Source organism: Embiotoca jacksoni, unplaced genomic scaffold (genome assembly GCF_022577435.1).
Source record: "Embiotoca jacksoni isolate LCO1_2020_lvr unplaced genomic scaffold, fEmbJac1.0.p SCAF_9, whole genome shotgun sequence".
Taxonomy (NCBI): domain Eukaryota; kingdom Metazoa; phylum Chordata; class Actinopteri; family Embiotocidae; genus Embiotoca; species Embiotoca jacksoni.
The window spans coordinates 19946388-19968055 of NW_027185447.1; the positions used below are offsets into that span (position 1 = coordinate 19946388).

Consider the following 21668-nt stretch of genomic DNA (forward strand, 5'->3'; position numbering starts at 1 on the left):
AGTCAAACGGTAAGATAGCAAGGGTCAAAGAAGGGGAGTCCATGGAGCCGGAGGCTTTTTGCAGCCGACCTCTAGTGGCACTCGCTGGTATTGCAGCATAAGGCGCTTGCGCATCGGCCCCATTTTTCAGAGCCGTAAGCTACGTCCACTTTTATAAACAGTCTGTGGTCTAAAACCAGTTAAGGCCTGCGGCTTTGTGTTGAGTGTACGATGGAGCACATGGTGTAAAAGGAAGCATGAACAGAAATTCTAGTCTTTGCTTTGACCTTTTAAAATGTTTTTAAACAAATTACAACTCACTTTAAACATTTTAAAACACACGGTACAGTCTGAAAACATAGAAGGTGACCAGCGGGGTCGCCTGTTCCCAGACACCACCCTCATCTTGGCAGCATTCATCCTCACATGGTTGCATTGTTTGACGAGCAAGTCTCCAGGCAATCCTCAAAAAGCTAGCGGTGGGACTGCAGTGCTTCCAGATGTGGCCTGCCCAGATCAGTGCAACTACACATCTGTGTGTGTGTGTGTGTGTGTGTGTGTGTGTGTGTGTGTGTGTGTGTGTGTATGTGTGCGCGCGCGAACGGTGAACACCCCTCATCACACTCCCACAACACACCACACGTCAGTACAGGTTAGGATTTTCTGCTGATGTTGTGCGATTACGAAATAACATGTGGATTTCGTCTATGATGTCAGTGCATGTGTGTGTTACAGTGTTTGAAAAGCGCAGCGTACAGTACATGTAAGCTAGCGTGTGTGTGTGTGTGTGTGTGTGTGTGTGTGTGTGTGTGTGTGTGTGTGTGTGTGTGTGTGTGTGTGCGCGAGCGGTTCAGTGGATGACTCACTTTTGGTTCTTGGTCATCTGTCCAGAGACGCACAAAAAGCTGCAGCCAAACGTTGTGTGTGACGCCATGTGCTTTTACAGGCCTCTCGGCTACGCATGTACACGACATGTAGGAGGCAAGAGGAGCGCTTCCTGTTTACCAGTTGCATTTAAAAAAAAAAAAAAAAAAAAATTAAATGGTATACACTCAGCCTTTTAAACACCGCTCTGCGAATCCCGTCCAAGTCAAATTGAAGCTTTTAGTGTTCGGAACGACTTCAATGTTTTTGTTTTTTTTCAATTACTCGAAATTGTGTTCACATTTCGGTTAATGTTGGGTCAGTACTTTCTTCTCACAGGCAGGACACAGGAAATGATTTCTATTTGTACATTGTCTTCTTGAGCAGCCACTGATATCCTCCTGAAGGCCCACCTTGTTGCAGAAATAGCGTCACGAGCACACAAACATCTGTGCAAGAGTTCCCGTGTTTTCACCTGGAACACAAAAAGTACAACACACACAAAGCTCAGCCTGCTGCCCAGCTTCACCCACCAACACACACACGCACACGCACACACGCATGCACGCACACGCGCACACACACACACACACACACACACACACACAGGAACAGGGGAGGAAGCTGTGGGGGAAACGGGTTAACAGGCGGCAGTTAGAAAAAGGGGGTGTGGAAACGGGAGAGAGAGAGAGAGAAAGAGAGAGAGAGAGAGGCCGAAGGAGCGAGTCCTTATAAAGAGAAACAGAACCCGGGCCGGGCTGTATCCTTCGTGTCTGCCCTGCTCACTCAGACCTCACAGGAAACCTCCAGCTCCCCCCCCCCGCCCCCTCGGCCCTCACGCTCTCCTCCACTTATCCTCACTTTTGAACTTCACACACAGTCCCGCCGGCCGCGCCGAGTCTGACCAGAGAGGATGGCTACGTCCATGTGGAGAATGAATGGGCTCTGCAGGAGGACGGCTGGAGTCCTGCTGCTCTGTGCACTCTTGCTCAGCGGTGAGTAATCTCCCACTCATTGATTATTTCATACACTTTAAATATTCTTTTACTGTTCAAATAGTCATTTATTTATTCTTTTGTGTGTGTGGGCTTGTAAATTTTAGCTGCCGCTTTGTTTGTGTCTCTTAACGTTGTACAGTAGCGCACGAGGTTTCGTTTGATGCCCCGGTAGCTTACTCACTCGCTTTGATGTGTTTTACCAACGAGGTTGCGCACGGATGCAAACAGGCGCGATTAGCCGTGAGGTGGCTGCAGGCACGAAGGGTCCGCACACGAGTGGAAAGTTGCAGTTGCGAATCATTACGCTTTACATCCTGCAGTGCATCTGGGTGGAGCTGATGTGTGTAAAATGATAAAAGCCACACACACACACACACACACACACAGCACAGTCTCAAATATATAAATGTATTTTTTAACAAAATGTTAGATCAGTTGTTTCATATCTGTTGCATAAAAGTAAGTGTCTTGACTGTGTCTTCAGTGAGAGATTTCTTACGCATGTGTGCTACATATGACAAAGTGACCACATAACACATGTGAATTCAACACGGAGGAAAAATAGTTGCCTCAGCTGTGTTCCTCACACGTGAACCGTGTGTCTGTGTGCGGACTCACTGGTCCGTCTGAGGCCCGATGCTAATTGCAGGGTGATGTATGGCTTGGGACGGTGCTGCTGCCTCCTCGCCGGTTGTAAAGCAGGACTAGTCCTAGTTTGGCTCAGTGTAACGACTTCTGCAGAGCTGTTAGGGCCCCATCTGTGGGGGGGGGGGGGGGATGTTCAGAGTGACCTTGGGGAAGACTAGGAGGAGTATCCCAGCCTGGTGGAAATAACTAAGGGTTTTACTTTAAAAGGGAAAAGATCATGAGATGGCAGAACTTGTTCGTAGCTTGTACAATAAAAAGGCTCGCCGCGTACCGCCTGCGTCAGCGGCCCTAACAGATGGTAATTAGATTTGCGTGGAAATCTAATTACTCCAGGCAAACCCCGTCAAATCAAGTCAAGTTACTTTTTCTTATTTATGTAGCCCAATATCACTAATCACAAATTTGCCTCAAGGCGCCCTATTATTCAAACAGCATAACACTCCTTCTATCCTTCTAATAATCTAATATACATCGAGTTAAAGCTTATAAAATCTAATAATCAACTATATGTTTTTGTTTATTGGGGTTGTTGCTTGAAAAACAACAATTCTCGTCTCATTATGTCTATAATTAAGATTAATTTAGGTATTTTAATCTCTTTTTAGCCACTCCTAACTATAATTACAACCATGACCAACTTTCTTTTTGTACCATTTGCATATTGCCCACCAGCCACAGTTTATCTTTGATATCTGAAGTTTCAAAGCGACTTCCTGTTTTAAATACGGACAAACAATACAGCAGTGAATTTAATTAGCGGTTGGAATTAAGCTCAAACCTCTCGCCTCCGTTTCAGGTCTTAGCTGACAGCCTCTGATTTCTACTTTAAGAATATCACAGGGGTGTTGTCTCGACTCTGCTGACCCGTCCTCGCTCCTTTACCACATCCAACAGCAGCCCTGCGATCACACATGCCTGATACATTGTTGACACTCGTGTCCCACTGGCATCGTGGCGTGAATTTGCAAAGGCATGGTTCAGAAAAATGGGAAATCTCCGTTCTCGAAACACATGGAGCAGATTGTTGCATCATCCCGCGTCGATCGTTTGCGTGCTTGTGCGGCTATTTAGTTTTTTTGTCTTTGATATAGTTTCCTCTACACTCCCACTACCAGCCAAGGCACAAAAAACAATGTGTCGCCTCATTGACTTTTTCCCACACTATAGGTCTATGTGGTTGCAGCGGTATACGGGTCAGAGGTCAAACCCGTGATGATGTCAATATTCGTCCGGAGACACAGACATTTTTAGTGTTTCACGCTCTATTATGGTTTTCTTGATTGACATAAAGAAGACTCTTTGTCAATTCACTCTATCCTGATAAATGCTGAATGCGCCCCATTTGTAATCCCCTTTTTTTATTGTGTAGTTCTCAGTGTGGACTTGTTGTGTGTCATGAGGTTTAATGCCATGCCACATTCGATGTAGTGATACGGATAATGTGAGTCCAATGAAGGCACATTATTGAGGCAGTTCATCCTTGGAAACACAAAAAGAGACGTCACTCTTTTTTTTTTCCACCACTTTAATATCTGGGAACCATGGAAACCAGAAAACTAATTTTGCATTGGCCCTGGACTCATTGTGTAATAGGCACATTTATGAAGTCACAGTCTGTAATGTTGCTTACGGAGAAGGGAAAAAAAGCTCCGTACTTGGCAAAGTTATTGGGCAGAATATAAACCAAAGAGTCAAAATGGTAAAACCACGAATAGATAAATCGAATAATGTTGATTATCGTGTAACAATGGCATATGTCAAAGTCTGGGGTGTCTTAAATTGTCAGTGAACAGTTGGTCATCCCAGTTAACTTGTTGGGAGAAACTGGCAGGTGTAAAGACCTGAATAACTTTAACTAGGGCCAGACTGCTGTGACCACACAAGTGGGTGCGAGCAGTTCCTACAAAAACAGGTCCAGGGACGGGCAAACCATTAACCTGTGACACGATGTCGGAAGACGTGTCCCAACAGGTCTGATTCGTGGCAACTCCAACTTACAATTTACAAGACTTAAAAGATCTGCTACATTTTGATATATCAGAGGTCTGGTAGGGTGCCTCGGAGCTGGTTTGCCGGCATTCAATGGGGCTTATTCAACATTGACTGCTCATTGGTAATGTATAAGCATGCTGTAAGTTGCAGCTAAATTTGATGAAAAGAACCATTACAGCTAAACATTTGCAGCTGGAGATCATCCGAGATTGGATTTGTAAGTTAGAAACTCTGGTCTCGTTTCAAGCAAACGAGCAAAAGCTCGAGTAGACGGAAGAGAGACACGATACGAGCCTTTGATTAGTGGATGTCTTTGACTGTGTTTATCAGGGCGAACATCCTCGTCAGGTGTAAGCAGGTCAATCAACCCGACTCTCCGGTAAACAGTCGTGGTTTATACTCCCGCTTCCCATGGCTGTCATTCAGTAGTTATGCAGGCGTGCAAATATGTAGCGCTGAAATGGGCATAGCCTGCAATGTTGGATGATGTCATTCAACGCCTCTTGGAGTGCGTTATGAGCTGTCTCTCTCTCTCTCTCTTTCTCTCTCAAGACTTTGGGGGAAAACCCAAGCTTTCATTGTGCTGTGGAGAAGAAGGGGGGAAACATCTTGTCTCGCTTATTTCAGCTCGTCGTCGACACTGACTGTTTTCTCTTGCTAAGACAGGGCCGCAGGCAGAGCAGAATAAGATGTGACAATTGCTGTTCGAAGACACCACATTTATCCTAGGTATTCGCTCCGTGTGCATGTGTTGGTGTGTGCACAGGTGCAAAGGCATCGACGCTCAGTAAATACCATGTGTGTCACTTAAGAGGCCTTCCTGAATGCAAGTAATTCAAAATGGCAAAAACAATTCAGGCTGATTGATTACATTTAAAAAAAAAATAAAATAAAAAAAAAAAGTGTAAATCACACTCGAGGACGGCACCAACTTCAGACAAAGTAAAAATCAGCATCGACACACCCCTGCACACCAACTTTGCTTCTCAGGCTGCAGCTTCGCCCTGCCAACGTAAACACGGGCAGAATATTGCCACTCTCTTTTCTCATGGCCCCTCGGCGATTGACCAGCATTCTTTCAGTCCCAAGTTGTGATGAAGTTGGAGTCACGTCATCTGCTGGAGGGTGTGGGTCTTTTTTATATAAGCCTTGGCAGATAGTGGTCTTATGTCAGGCTCAGGGTGTGTGTCCACTTGGGCTCGAAGTCATGGCTACGGAGCCACGTGAGCTTGAAAAGTAATTAAACGTGGAGCCAGGCTTCTGTCGAGCTGCCAGTTCACTTCACTGATTTCTGCATGCGAGAGCCCAGTCGGACTGCAGCTTAAATTATTAAGATATTCAAAGAAACTGGCTGTCGTCAGTGTCCGCTCTCTTACCTCAACTGCTACCGCTCATCAGCTCAATCACCTTAATAAGTGGAGCGTGTTTTGAAACGAAATTGAATTTTTTTTTTTTTTCCTTGTCTGAATTATCGTCACATGAAGCCAACTCCAGTCCAAAGAAAACACATTAATGATAAGAAAACAAAACCACTGTTGCCACCAGCTAAACGATCATCCAGGAAAAGGGAGACGACTTGGAGAAACACATCGTCGAGCAACAATATTTACCTTGTGAAACCGTCTTAATGAAAAGCAGAGACTGCGCGAGCATTCAAATCTTCCTTTTCCAATTACTGCTGTTCTGGTGAGCGTATTGTTCCTTGTTCCCCTGGCACCCTGCTGCAATTTTACAGCTGTTGGTTTTTACCAGCATAAAGAAGAAGAAAAAGAAGAAGAAGAAGAAAAAAGAAAGAAGAAAAAAAACAAAAAACCTTCTGTTTCTTCTTCATTTTCAGCCCTGAAAATTTGGCGGCACAAGCCGAGGCAGAGAAACTTTAAATATCTCTGCTTGGATCAAAATCACTGTTATGTTCAGCTAATGAGCAGCTCTGAGATTAGCGCGACTTCCAAAACAAGAAACGCCAACTCGAGCAGCAGCTCTGCCATTCTCCTCACACTGACTGATCTGAGGTGGCGATGATGTCATGCCAAACACCGGTAGAAAGCAATAGACACTTAAAGCACTTGATCTATGTTGGATAGCCAGGTTTAGCTGTCCTTAAGGAGCGCTATACTGTTTACCCATGGGAATAAAAGCTTTTAATGAGCCTCTGCGAAGGCCTTTTGACTGCCAGAGTAAAGGCTCCCGGTAATTGATGTTCAGTAAATGGCTTGTTGTTGAAGGCATACTTTATAGCTGCTAATTGAAAACACAAGATTTTACCCTTTTTTCCGTTCTTGGAGGTCCTGAGTTTGGGCGGCACATTCATTTGTACTCTACGAGGGAATATGTTGCAGCACAAGTTTTTCTTTTCCAAGAGAAACTGCAGAGTTTATGAAATTATTGTTATTATTTCTCAATTATTCTCTCCCACTTTTGTTCCTCGGCCATCTCGGAGCCAGATTGTTTCGGGCTTTATGTTTGAGTATCTTTTTTTTTTTTTTTTACAACCTCCACGGACATCTGCTGATGTCCACGGACTCGTGCTGAAACAGGGAGGAGGGCAGCGAGCAGCCTCTTGGAGCAGCTGCTGTTTCCAGTCTCTAATCCACTACCAACACGGATGGAGTGTTTTGGAAACACAGGTTTTGAGTTTCACTGCCCTGCTGAAACTACTTTAATGAGTAAATTAGATGTTGAATAAAAAACAATGGTCAGTGGCTGCCGTCAATCACAATGTTACCTTTGCATCATTTTCCCTGCCCTGTATCATGCACAAATAACAAGAGAGAAAATTCAGCTCGATTAAAATACAGATTCAGTGAGAAATGTTCCCCATCAACCCACGATAGTCCAGAGGATAGTCCGTGCGTTGCATCAAACAGTTTGTGTGATTGTAATCCCTCTCCAGGAGTGTGTGTGCCCGTTGGTGCGTGTTATCTGCAGCCCCCAGCGTGTCTGCCTCCGCAGGTCCAAGAGGTCGCCGGGCGCCGCGAGCGTCACATCCTGTCATAGGATGTGCATGGAAAACATTCCAAACCTGTTGTTAATTTGTTTAAATTTTTTGTTCTTTTTTTTTTCCCTCAAAACTATCTGGTGTTTTGTTTGAAAACACCAGGGGCGAGGGCAGGGCGGAAAAAGTCAACTTTTGCCACCCGTCAGCGCAGAAACAAAAACAGTTCTCGCGTTCAGGGTCCTGAGCGCTGTATCCCTGGGATTCTTTATTTTTTTTTATTTTTTTGACACCGTCACAGCAGCGAATAGCAGTAAAGTGGACTGTAGTGGTTTAATGGCCAAATTTGGTGGTTTACTGCAGTGCAGTTGGGCCTTTTTTTTTTAAATTTAAGCTGGACGGTGTTACATTTATGTCGTGCTTTACAACCACACAATTAACTAAAGGATTGACTCCAGAACTACTGCTGCTGTTATAACTACTGTTCAACTGGGAGATCACAGCAGCCAGACAAATTCTACCATCACCTGATTCACAGAGAAATAAAGGAACAAATAAATCTGACAGGTAAATTATCACAATTTATTAGTGATTTCAATATTCATTATTTGCAGTCCATGAAACAAGTCTATTAACATTTCTTTGTTGTTCCATCATTTCCTTGAGCGTCGATGGGACTTAAGGAATTCCAGACGATGTTGAAGCTGTGGTAGCATTTCTCTTAATATGGAATGGGAGGAGGAGGGAGTGCGGGGAGACTTTGGGGTCTTCGGTGGACATCTGGATAAGTCATGGACGGAGGGTGTGGCTCATTATGACATCCAAGGTGTTGTCTCTGCAGTCTGGGCGGAGGTCAAATCCAAGTCCCAAGATTTAGGGCTGAGGCTTTTCTCTCGCCTTACATGATGTTACTGATTTCACAGAACAGCACATATGCAGGGAGGGAAAGAGCTCCCTGAGGAGACTTACTGCAGCTGCACCACTTCAACCCCCCCCCCCCAACCCCCACCTTCCTCCACCCTTCCCGCTCCCCTTCAGGCCTCCTCCCCAGTCTCCCCAGGGAGGAAGCAGGCCCTCATCCTCAAATGCCATAAGTAAAAGCCGGCTGTCCTCTGCTCATACTGTCTGACTGCAGCCATTTAATAAGGTGTGACGGTGTTTGTTTTTACTGCAATTTCCTCCTTCTTCCCCACCGGAAAATTCAAAAGGGGGAATGGCAATCAAAATGGCAGCAACACGTCAGGAAGAGACTGGGAAAGGCTGCTCGAGATAAGTGGGACAGAGACATGGTACGGGACCAAATAGCACCATTCAACATGTACTTTCCCTTCGTATCTTAAGCTCACATACGTACGCAGTCTGCTCGGCTGCAACTGTTTGCAAGTGAAGTATGGCAGAGGGTGATAAAGGACTTTGTGTAGTTAATAATCCACTCATGCAGTGTGCTGATGAGTCTGTTTTAGCTGAAGAGGAACTCGCTGGTTTTAAACCAGATCGGGGTCCAGTGGAACAAACTGAAAAAGAGGTGCTCAAAACCCTGTGCTAAAATCCAATTAATGGCAAAAAGAAAACCGGTTGTTGTTGTTGTTGTTGCTGCTGCTGCTGCTGCTGCTGCTCTTACCGTTGGTCCTGTTGGTTAAGATAAACTTGGCTGAGTTCTTTAAAGCTTCTTTTCTACTGCTCGGCTCAACATTACCAAGTCCCAAGTCTGGCATTTTGGTCATTGCTGTCCAGAGGACACCTGCACGGTCAACCCTAACTGCACCCTCAGGTATACGAGTGAAATCAGGAACACCCTCAAACGTGCCTCTTTTTGAGCCCTAATATCTAATAAATTACGGAATTACTTTCAGAAAAAACATAAAAACACTGATCCGAAGGAATTATTTTGCGAATTACGCCATAATGAGATGCTTTTTGGATGGAAGTCTTATCGTAGCTGGACGGGTTTTTTGGTGCCTGCCCCTAGTGGTCCTTAAGAGGTATTGCAGTTTAAGACACTTAAGCATTGGCTTCACTTTTTAGATACACTATGCACTCTACTCGGTTTATTTTTGGTTTTCCATTGGGCAGAGGTTGCGGATGGTACCAGATACCTGCTACTCTTTTTGGTTTCGCCTTTGTCGAGCTCAGCCGATGCTAAAAGGTGAAAAAAACAAAACACCGTAGACCACTGATTGGTCCAGAGACGTTGCTCTAGTAGCCATAATTCTTTTTAATTCATTGGACTAATGAAAAAAAGGCACCCCACAAAATCACATCGTCTCAATTGAGGATTTGCAGACGTTCCTCTGTTTGGTTGCCGATGACGGGATCCAGCGAGTGCATGTGTCACATTGAAGACGCTCTCCTCAATGCGACATATATAAGAGGAGGTACTATCAGCAGGGGGAAACCAAATCCAGAAAAGTACTGGCAGTTGAAAAAGGGCTTTAATCAGCATTTGGCAGTCAGACAGTCGTCGTGTGCGTCGGCGTCTTAAACTAGCCTTAAAATTAAACATACTAGTTTTAACAAACTTCCAAAGTTAAGATATTTACAAATCGGGGAAAATGTGTGACTTGTCTCGCCATGGTTGTATCAGCGTTTTCGACTGTACTCCTTCCAGAGAAAGCTACATGCTCTACATCCTCTGGCTGTGTGATTGTGGCGCTGTGTTCATGAAACGATGTTGTTGCATTGTTGTTGCAGCTTCAAGGATTTTTCCCCAGTGAGGAGGAGGAGGAGGTGGAGGGTTGAAAGGAGGTATTTTGGAGGGAAACGGAACCAAATCTAATGAAGTAGAATCTGGCTTGCATAACAACTGCAGTATGTAAATCGATGATAAGACGCGGCCTCGTCCCGCCACCTTATCTTCTTGTTTCCCAGCTCGCCCTGGAGTCCTTCTGTAGTCTCACCGCCTTGGATTTCTGTTATTCACCACCTGACACGGAGCTAATTTCAAATGTAGTGAATGATGATGAGCAAAACAAGAGTTCAGTAACGACCTTTCTTACGTGAATCCGTTTCTCCGAATAATCCACTACAGCCAGTTGTGAAATTCTTGATGATCTCTCAGGGGATCGTGACGGCTTTATTTTTGGACCCGATATCTAATATGTTTTCGGTGTGACTGTCTTTAGGAGTTGTTCACATGCCCCTGACATTTAAAGCGACGAACATGAAGTACAGTTAGGTCAGCCTGGAGACCAGCAACTCAGCAGCTGTATCGCACTCCAGCAGCATGTCAACAGTAACTGTTGTGGTCCTGTAAATCTTCTTAAACAGAACAAAACACTCGCCGGGAGCTGCTAAATATGTCAGCGGGCACGGCGCTGCGAGGTACTTGACGCGTCTGCCAAATTGCATTTATCATTTCCCAATGAAGTTACTGCCTTTGTCCTGCCTTTTTAAAATTGTTATCGATTTGTCCAGCCCCGGGCACAGAAACGCAGCCTTTGATATGTCAGTCACGATCCCGAGCCCACGCGGCATCCTTAGTTCTTCACATCTGGCGTGGCTACGCACCCCGTCAAAGACTGGGACACCCAGGCTAAACGGCTTCAAGGAGGACAGCGAGGGCAGGAAGTCAACGTGCTGTATCACAACAATGAACTGAGTAGCGAGGAGCAAGATTTACTTGAACCCAGAAGGTTACATCATCTGCAGCCTTGGCCTCGCGCTCTGTGAACTCCTCTGACCCTCTCCGGAGACAGACCAAGGTCGTGTTTGTTGAGTCGGAGTGTTACGTATGTTTCTGTGTGTTCATGTTGAGACTGGAGGTCCTCTGGCTTCATGTTGATGCTTGGGGAGGGAGGGGAGGGAAGGGAGGGAGGGGAGGGGAGGGAGGGAGAGGATGAGGGAGGAGGGTTTTTTTTGTTTTTTTTTCCACAAGGCTATCTGAGGTGACTCCGTCTACAGTGGTGGAGTGTTTACTGCCTATATATGTCTGACATATTACAAAAAGTTTCAACATGTAAACCATATTGCAGTGACTGAAGGAAATATATATTGCGGGGGTTTGAGTAATACATAATCATAAATAAAGAAACTATTAGATGATACTTATTCCAGTCAACGTTTACAAACTGAACTCGGACAGCAAAGTGCTTCAAAAACATTCCAAAGATACGACGACGGTCGATATAAAACCTTTCCGAGATGGTTTCTATTGCTCGTCGATAGAGCGCGGCGCAGTCCTGCACACGGAGCAGGGGAAAGCAATAACTTTGATGAGTAAGTATCCCAAGATGCGTCACTTTAATCAACTTCAGCACCCGTGTCGCCATCATTTTTGAGACAACCTGCTGCGTGCGCATTTGCGATTTCATGGACTTTTAAACTTGAACAGAGAGCGCAAATACGATTTTGCCTATTTCCCGGAGTGTGAGAGCAAATGCGACGGAAGATTTCTGCTGGCGTGGAATCGCAAATGTGCCTTCACCGTCGGTCACAAAAACTTGCGTAACGCGGGTGCTTATTGCACTTTATTCGTGCGCAACAGAACTTTTTGATCACACCTTGTATTCATCCTCAATAGATATTTATGAGGCATAAACTGGGGTCCCGAAGGCAGCTCTTCGGTTCGGCTAAACATCTTTGTTCCACATTACTGCACCGTTAAACACCGCCGTTCAACCTGCAATTAGTTGAAAGCTCTGACAGCAGAGTTAAACATGAGGATTTATGCCCACTTCCACCAGTTCAAATGAAGCATCTGAGCAGCTTTGGACAGCGTCCAGCCGTTGTGGAGGTGAAACGTGCTGCAGGAGGGAACCGTATGTTACCGTTCGCCTGGTCTACAGAGCTGGATGCATTATGGCGGTCGCCATGCCAGCAGGGGGGGGGGGGGGGGAATGATGTAACGCTACCTTTTATTTGGGGTGATAATTTTCCAAAATGAGTTTGGTACTTATTCCAGGGTGTGTTCAGGTCAGCCCGGTTTATAGGGTTGCAAACACACACTGAACATCTTAAATCCCCTTCATTTATACAGTATAAAGGTATCTGGTGATTACCTCAATAATGGTTGTGGTGCCCCAAACACATTTTTGTCTGATTGCATCGTAGTTGGACGTCAGGTTAAAGTGTTTACACACGACGTCGGGATTCTTCCATGTAGAGCAGAGTGTGATGATGATGATGAGGGATGAACTGGATTACTGTGCCGTGCTGTCATCCCTGATATTGATGAGGCTTTTACGACTGTGGCGAGGTGGAACATGCGGCTACGGTTGTACTAGAACGGTATTTCATGTGCGTGTGGCTGTAATACAACAATGCAAGTCAGAGTACCGGCCCTCCAACTGAACAAGGCGGTCTTAACGACATGATCCATTTCGCTAGATCAACAGAATTCAAGACGTAGAGTTTGCACTTATCTCTGCATACAAATCAATGTATCATGAAGGTACTTGTTTAATCATAATATGAATCTGACAGTGGATCTTTGACTTCAGAAGGTGCCGTAACAAAGACTGTCCGGTCCAACCGTTTACCTCACCTGAACTTGGAAAATGCTGTCCTCCTTTTCTTTTTCTTTTTTTTTTAACCTCTCTAAATCTCCCAGAATAAGGATGTGTGGTCAGCAGGTCGCGACCTTTCGACCGAGCCGTTCCTTTTCCTTTGCCTCGGCTGCATAGAGTGAGAACGAACCCGCACACGACTACTAATTAGTTACGCACATGCCAGATTGGTTTGACATCTTTGGGCTGAAGTTTGAATCATCAGGACGAGCTGCTTAAACCCCGTCGGCTGCCCCGACCTCGTGCCCACAAATATTCCAGTGAGCTTGTACTTTAAAGACAACGGACATCTTTACTTAAGAGAAGTGGCACAAGTGGGAATTAATCACAATGTAGAGAACTAGTAGTGCTTTGCCTTATTTAAGCTTTACGGTACATCACGTGCTTGTACTATAACTCTAACAAGAGAAACTCCTCTTGTTCCGCCGTATTCACGCGTTTGCTGCTTTTGTTTATTAGAAAGTGAAACCAGTTACAAACAAACCGTGTAGCTCCTATAAAACCAGCTGAATTGGTTTTTACTTATGCTGATGTTTAGTTATATTTTTATGTGATTGCCAGCGGTTGTGGATTCGTAGCCTTCGTCTTGTTGACATGTCAGTAAGCCCTCGTTCTTTTCAACAAGTAGGAGGGATCGGCGGATACGACACAGTTTTGTCACTGCGTCAGACTTTGTAAATCTGTGCGCGACACGATAAAACGTCACGCGTCGGACGCTACGGTTTATACAAGCATCGAAGAGCACCGATTCATCATATCGAAGCGTCGAAGCTGCCCTCCCTTTGTCTCATTTGCTCTCCCTTCCTTGCAGGTGAGGTGATGTGTCAAGATGATACGCCAACGGACGCAACACACGCAACAGACGCACCAGGCGTCTCTCCAGGTAGGAGCCTCCATACGTGTACTTTGTAGACTTTTAGAGAGCGCTGGGATCCAGCCGAGGTCTGTTAGAAGCTCAGATTTGATGTTGTATCGCTCCACCGTGTCACAGAGACGCAACACTTGACCTAACGTCGTCCTTGGATCGTATTTTCTCAATGGCAGACGCCGCTACCGCCCCAGATGCCCCCGATGCAGGCGCCACGCCCGCTGCCGCCGCCGGTGGACAATCTGCTGCCTCCTCCGCTGCTCCCGGAGTTAACGACTTCCCATCAACTATTGTAAACCTTGTAGTCGATCCCAACATCCTGGACGGAGGCACTTCGGGAACCACCGCTGCCCCCGTTGGTAGTGGCGATGGTGACGATGTAACCGTCGCAGCCACGGCCCCCGTTGTTAAAGCTGTTGTTGTAAGTGCCTCCCTGAAGCATATTCAGATGGCGCGTCTTTGTCAGCTTGTTGTGCGTCCACCAGCGTAAAATCCTCCCGACGCAAACCAAGACTTGAAACTGTTTCGCTGTGACATTTTAACCGACATCTCCGCAAAAGACGTGTTTACAATGGATGAGTCACGCTCTGCCTTTTTTTTTTTTTTTTTTTTTTTCTCCTGACCTCGTCTGCTCCGGTTTACTGTCCCCGCAGCCCGAAGTCCAGTGTGTCGGAAAGGAGGACATGCCAGAGAGCGTGGCTGTCAAGGTTCAAGTCGTAACAGATGACTGCGTGAGTACAGATTTGTTCTTTACGATGCGACTCCAGAAATAGGAACATTGTCATAAGAGATCAATCCACCACCAGCGATGTTAAATCCATCTTTATATCCTTGAGCTCGGAACGATAACTCTGCCTCGCTCCCTGCCAACTATAGGCAGCGTCAAGCGACCAGCAGCTGACATTTTTGTCGCGCAATATTTAAGACCGCGTTGAAACGAGAGGAGAGAGCTGATCCCGCCGACCCTCAACATTTATCTGGCCACGTACACCTTGTGCCTAAAAGGAAGTGGTTTGCTCCCGTTAGAGGAAGTAGATGAATGTATTTTAAAGAGCTACAGTTGAAAATATGGCCCCGATAAAAAGGCGGATCTTTTCTCAGACATTCCTCAGCAGTTGTAAATCTTGAGATTGGCAGGGGACAAGTGAAGAGGAGGGCTGATGTTTCCTCTCTTTCTCTGGGGGTCACTAAGAGACACGGGTGTGGTTTCATTTTCTGGCGTATGTCAGTTTTTCAGGTTTTTTAACAACAGGAATTGGAGAGAGAGAGAGAGAGAGAGAGAGAGAGAGAGAGAGAGAGAGAGAGATCTTTGTCAGATCCAAACTCTGGAAAATGTCATATTCTGAACCATTTTACAACCTTGTCATAGTGTTCCTTACTCGGTTAAATCATAATTGCGTGCCGAGTTGTTCGTGATGTCTCGGAGCACAACAAGCATGTTATAAAGAGCTCATTGTTTCAGCCTGTCAGTCCAGGTGCACAGAGAAGCAGCAGCGGTGCAGATCCCAGTCCCGTACTTCGGCTATTTGGGTCATTACTGTAACATCCACCGAGCCAGCACCATCTGCAGGAGTCATCTGTCCGACTCAACCTGAAACTAAACATGGAACACGGCGCCAAAAACAGCACTGGCCAGCTGATGATTAACTCGCAGCGTAGCATGAAAAGAAAAAGTTATACTCTTCATGCAAGAGCAAATGAATGGGATGGAAGGCCTCGATGGCCGGTCCGTATCAGTGGAACGAATTTAATGGCACAACAACGCCCTGAAGCAGTGGGAAATGAGAAGGTTTCATACCTCCTGAAAAATCCCTCGCACACCTTGTTCCCCTTCTTCATAAATCATTTCGGTATCTTGTGTTGTCACTATATTCAAATGCAAAGCTACCGTAAGTCCCGTGAACTGTAGCCGCGGGCGCGGGAGTTCCACGGAAGGTCGAGCGAGCGGCGGTGTGCGTCACGACGCAGGAAGTGATCGGTCGCCGGTGACAGATGGAGAACGGAGGAAGTCGGTTGGTTTCGCTGCTCGAGTTCAGTCCTCCTGAGTTTCTCGGGCCTCGCCTCAAAGACGCGATTGTTCCCGAGTCCAGATGTGGGCCAACTCCCAACTAACTGAGAAATCAGGGGTTTTGCTCATCGTGGTCTTCTGGGACCACTGAGAGATGTCTGGATCACATTACGCAAGACTGAAGAGAGTTCCCAAAGCTTAAAGTTGCGCAATGAGGTTACTTCATGATTCAAAGGAAAGGTGTGGTCAGCAACTTTTCCACTCGGCTATATTTTGTCTTTGAGGCACACAAAGGTCTGTGTTTGAAGAAAATGCAGAAACACCGATTTGATCGTCGGCTAAATGACACTTCATTTTTTTTTTATTGTAACACACACGTTGCATAGTGTCTCCCCTGAAGTTATTGAGACAATCAGAAACACTACGGATCGTGCATTTCCCTTTTACAAACAAGTTATCTTTCTTATAGGAGGTGACGAAACGCATCATTCAGAAGAACCCTGCAGGCTGGTGCAACAAGGAAAACTGTAATCTGGAGATCTTCCAGGAGGGCAACACAATGTGGATGGGCAGCGGGGACGGTGGGTTTTCATTGTACTGTATAAATAACATGCACGGTCTCGTTTGTTTGTGACCTCTCAGCCTGTCGCGCAATCCTCTTGCGAATGCGTACATTTATCGACATTGTACTGATACACCTCTAATCTTTATGGCACCTGCAGCTCAGTTGGGTACTTTGGCTCAAGCGCTCCAGAGCGAACAGCTGAAAGAACAGGTAAGCGATGCCACCAGCTCGGACGTGAAACACGGCACCGGCGCAGCTCTTAAACTATATCCCAAACCATATCACACGCTAATTCCCACAACGTATACAACATACTTTGATAACGGACAACTGTGTGACGTCAGATGTTACAACGAACAAGTTAAAGCAATTTCGTAAGATTTGTATTCTGTTTTCCGAGATCTTTCTGGAGCTTTTACTCCACAAGCTACAATTTGTTTACACATTTAGGATGTTTTTTTTTTTGTTTGTTTGTTTTTTTTTTTGCTGTTGTGAGAAGCTCCTCTATGCGTGTCCATCAACAACCCGGTGTACGCAGTTCGGTTGGTTTGACGTGAACACACGGCATCCGACAGCATAGGTCTTCTGTTGGCTGAAATAAAGGCCGCACGCGTCTCTTATTTTCTTTCGTATTCAGTCAACCGGAGAATTGTGTCTTTGTCTGGTTTCAAACACACACACAAACACACACACTTCTTCTATCTGTTGAACTTCTTTGTAGCTGGGTGTGACAAAGATTGAGCTCCCCTCGTCAGCCGGCTCTTCTGTATTTGTGGGGATACTGGTCACCGGTCTGCTCGCCGCCATCGCCATCACTGTCGGTTACGTCAAATGCCAACGCAGGCCCGACACCAAGGGAGTGAGGCTGGTGAGCATATTTTTTTTACATCTCCTGTTCAGTGTGAATGTACGCTGTAGTGTTGTGTTGCCGCTGCGGATCTGATCTGGTTTCAGTGTGTTCACCCCGGCACGGTCGATAGTACATCTTTCAGTACACAGCCAATGAAGTAAAAATCATTGCATAGATTCTGCATCCCCCCCCCCCCCCCCCCGCCGCCGCCGCCGCAGGTACGGCATAATGCCGATTTGTTCATGTGAAATCTTTCTATTATTACATTTTTTTTCCCCCTCCCATATGACCTGGAGGCGTTTTTGTCATGAATATGTAATTTCCTTTGCACCGTGTGTTTGTGCGCGTCTGCAATCACAGCCCTCATTACGAGTTCACCGACACCGAAAGGATTTTCTGGAGGACGGTTCATGCTGTATAACACCTTCAATCAAAACAACACTATTTCCTTTGGATTCAGGGTCTTTGAGTGTTTCAATTAGGGAATGTCGTTGGCCAGCCATCAGAGGGAAATGCAGGGAAATAAGAGAGGGAGAGAGAGCCTTATCCAGAGACCCACGCCCTTCTTCATCTGCAGAGCTCAGGGTTTCATCTCTCCGAGCCAGACACAGCTGTTTCTCCCCACCACTCACAACATCACATGATGCAGACCACATAAGAGTGTGTTTGTAAGTAATACTGGAAAGGGGCGGGGCTAGTGGAGCTGGCTGTGTACATGTGTGCCTTCGTGTGCTGTTTCTGATCAGGGAATGAAATGCTTTAATTTAATTTTAGTACCAATATGCATTATCGATGTGTCTGGAAAATAGAGAATGTGTCTCCTGCGTCAGTGATAATGAAACGTATGTGACACATTTGAGTTTAGAAATAGACACAGATACACATATTTGTGCTCTATTTAGATAGATGGATAGATGGATAGATAGATAGATAGATAGATAGATAGATAGATAGATAGATAGATAGATAGATAGATAGATAGATAGATAGATAGATAGATAGATAGATTGACATACTTACTTATATACTGACATACTTACATCATTTATTTTTCTTTTTTTCATTAATTCATCCATCCCAACAGGAAAATGGAAAAGTCTTGTAGTTCCCACACAGAAATGTGAATCAAAAGGCAGAAAAATCAGATAAACAAACGATAAAAACTCGATTGTGGGCCCCAAAAAAAAAGCACCAGGCAGGAGGAGGACGGGGACGGGGACAAAAATAGTCCAGGTCACGAGCCGCCGTGTTAAAGCCTGACGGCTCGCAAGCAACAAGCACCCTGATACTCTGCTGACATTTTCCATCCGGCCCGTCTGTAATGATCCGTTTCATTTGTGCTGCGTTTGCAGGCAGAGGAGGCCTATCCAGTGGACCAGGAGAATCAGGGGAACACCCTCGTGTCCGTGGCCCCTCTCACCCCCCCCTCCTGAGACCCCGGAGAAGCCCAGTGTCAACGGAGAGGCCCCCGAGGCAGACAAGACCCAGCCTCCACCCCCCACCAACGGCCACTCCACCGCCAAGACAGCGGACACCGAGCTGTGAAAAAAAAAAAAAGTCCCCAAAAATAATTGCAGCCCAGGAACTACCCCCCCCCCCGACAAACACACACACACACACACACACACACACACACACACACACACACACACACACACACAAACACACACACACACGTCTATGCAAACATACTGTACCTCCTTTTTCTGAATCCACTCCCGGCCAAATCAACACCCAGGGGTCACGGCAAAGTGGGACATCAGGGACTAGAACAATCTCCGACATCAACGCTCCTGTTGTTACAGCCTCCCTCCCTCCCCCTCCTCCCCGGCTGCGCTTCCTCAACACACATCAGGAAAACTGGTCCGACGGCGACGGCAGAGACGAAGGACGTCGACGACAACGAGGGCTCGGTCCCTGGGTTGTTGACGGCAGTCGGACGGGAGACGGGCAGTTCTGGGTGCGTCAATCAACGCCGGCTCCCGTGACGACTCGCAGCCTCCGGAGTCACGGCGATGCGCTTTCAAACCCGGCAGAGTCTCCTCCGGTTTTAAAAGCCCCCGCCAAACCCTCCACTCGTGAACCACAGCGCAAGCACATCAAAGAAATAGTTCCTTAGTTCGACGTAAGGACACGACAGACGGCCTCGCGATCCGTTCACAGGCTTCTACATTCAGCTCCGATTGAGTTGCGTATTGATTGTGTCACTGTCAGACACCCCCCCCCCCACCCCCCCCGTGCGTGTTAACATATACTCTTGTCTGTACTGTGCCTCCACTGTATATAGACGGCTTCTCTCTCGCTTACCGTACTGTGTGTGTGTGTGTGTGTGTGTGTGTGTGTGTGTGTGTGTGTGTGCTGGATGATGAGCGGAAGGTGAGCGATGAGCGTGAATACGCGCTTGTGACATTAGCCATAAAAAAAAACAAAAAAAAAAAAAAACATATTTTGTAAAATGAGTTGACAAAACGACGGCTCACCCTCGTGGCGAAGCGGAAGGAGACATTTCGTTTTTCAATCGCGAAAAAAGGCCTCTTTACTGACTGTTTGACCTTTGAACTCACGAAGGCTTTGGATACGGCCTCTAACTTGTCAGCTTGTCAGTGTTATTCTCCCTTCAGTATCCTGTATATGCTTTTTTTTTTACTCTGTATCCACACTTGATATGTTCATTCTCTGTTGCCAGAGATTCATCCATTTCATAGCTCATGTTGTACTTCAATATATACTTTTGTATTGCACATTCGTTTCTTCACGATGTTTGATGTTGGCCGTATAACATGAAGAAATGTGTTCATGTCGGTTGTGACCGTTGGAGAGGAGCATCTAATGGCCCAAATTTGTAAACACAGGAGACGTCGGATTTCAACATGAGTTTGAACATTAGAAAAAAAAAAATCTGCAATTGATTTTTAAATGACTGGAACGGAAAAAATAAATGTTTTAATTCAAATTGGGATGTTGATTTCTCCTTTTGATCCATCCTGCATCTTTTAAGTGCTAACGTTCCGATGTGACTGTTTCATTTTCATAGCACCCTGTAGTTTAAATTAGAGTTTAACAACTAAAAAGCAAAAAATAAATAACTTTCTATCATTTTTCATGTTTTCAGCCTCATTTTATTTAAAACAACAACAACAACAACAACAAAAAACACCATCATGAGAGTGGAAAGTGGTTGTTTTAAACCACAGAAACATCGTACGTACATACATCAGTGCTCCAACACACATGGAATTTAAATCCCATACAGCCCACGAGGTCACAGCTGGTTTACATAAGCAGTAGCAATGGCATCACGTCACCCTGTTTTGTCTTTGCACAGTTTGGGTGGGGCAGCGAAAACATCCCGCAGCTGTCTTTTTTTGAACGCCTCGGGACGCGTCCACGAGTCCCAACTGCCTTTAACCCATCAGCGTGCTCATATCTATACACTATTACATTTCTAATAACTCGGTATGCATACCGCATGTCGCTCTCCAGCGTGACTTGTTTATTTCCCATCCGTTCACGCCCTCCCTCTCGTCACAAAATCAGGCCCCGTGTGAATTCCCTGCCCTGCCCCGCCCCGTCCCCCCCCCCCCCCTCCGCACCCTGCGAGGAAAGTATTTCCTCGAGGCCGAGGAAGCAGCGCTGTCAAACGGTCCCGTTGTCGCAACAAAGCGGCACAAGAAGCGCGTACCGCAGACGGAAATGCGCATCGGGTTAAATGCGGTCACCTTTCAAGCTGCCAACCGCCGCACGGTGCAAATTTAAAAGGTGTAAATCCCAGTGGACGTGAACGTGGCTGTACGTATATATACACGCAGACGTGCGCCTCTGTTATTTGCAACTCACTTGACCCGCTGACATCATTTTATTTTACGCACTGAGTGTAAAAAAAAAACCCAAAAAAACACCAGACCCCACCCATGTGAGATGATGCAGCTTCATATTTACTCCTCAAGCTCTTTTATGAACACTTTAGTTAAAAAAAAAAAAGACATTTCAAAAATCCTAATTTTCTCACTTACCCCTAATAGTATTAAACCACGCGCAGGTTTCGGGTTCTGCTGTTGCTCCAACACAATGGATCTGAACGTAATGTGATTTTCGTTGCTTGCAGCACTGAGAAAAAAAAAAAAAGAAAAAAAAATCAACAGCAACATCTCTTGTGTTTTGTTCACAACGAGGTCTCTTGTTGTTGTGAGCGTTTCTCATTGGAACTGCCTTGTCTGTGAAAACTCTGTGGAAAATTCAGAGTAAAGCAGATGTTGTTTCTAGAAAGGCATGAATTAAAAAACAACAACAACAACAAAAAAAACTTTACGATTGTGCAAAACCTGCAAGTTCAATTCAGAAAAGTCTGAGAAAGATGTCTCGAAACCTGGACCTATAAAAGCAGCGCTGCCTGAATGCCCAGATACCGCTAGTGGTAAGTGAATTCAAATGTTTTATTGGTCATTTTTGTTTTGGGT

General features: G+C 45.8%; 1 protein-coding gene across 1 annotated transcript; it reads left to right on the top strand.

The window, feature by feature from the left end:
* Nucleotides 1-1513: 1513 nt before the first annotated feature.
* Nucleotides 1514-18884, top strand: cd34 (CD34 molecule). The gene is given in 9 exon segments (XM_069140172.1): nt 1514-1838; nt 13732-13803; nt 13965-14209; nt 14442-14519; nt 16266-16377; nt 16519-16571; nt 17083-17229; nt 18564-18632; nt 18634-18884. Coding segments are annotated over 9 exon segments (981 nt in total). The 5' UTR covers nt 1514-1756; the 3' UTR covers nt 18757-18884.
* The last annotated feature ends 2784 nt before the right edge of the window (nt 18885-21668 follow it).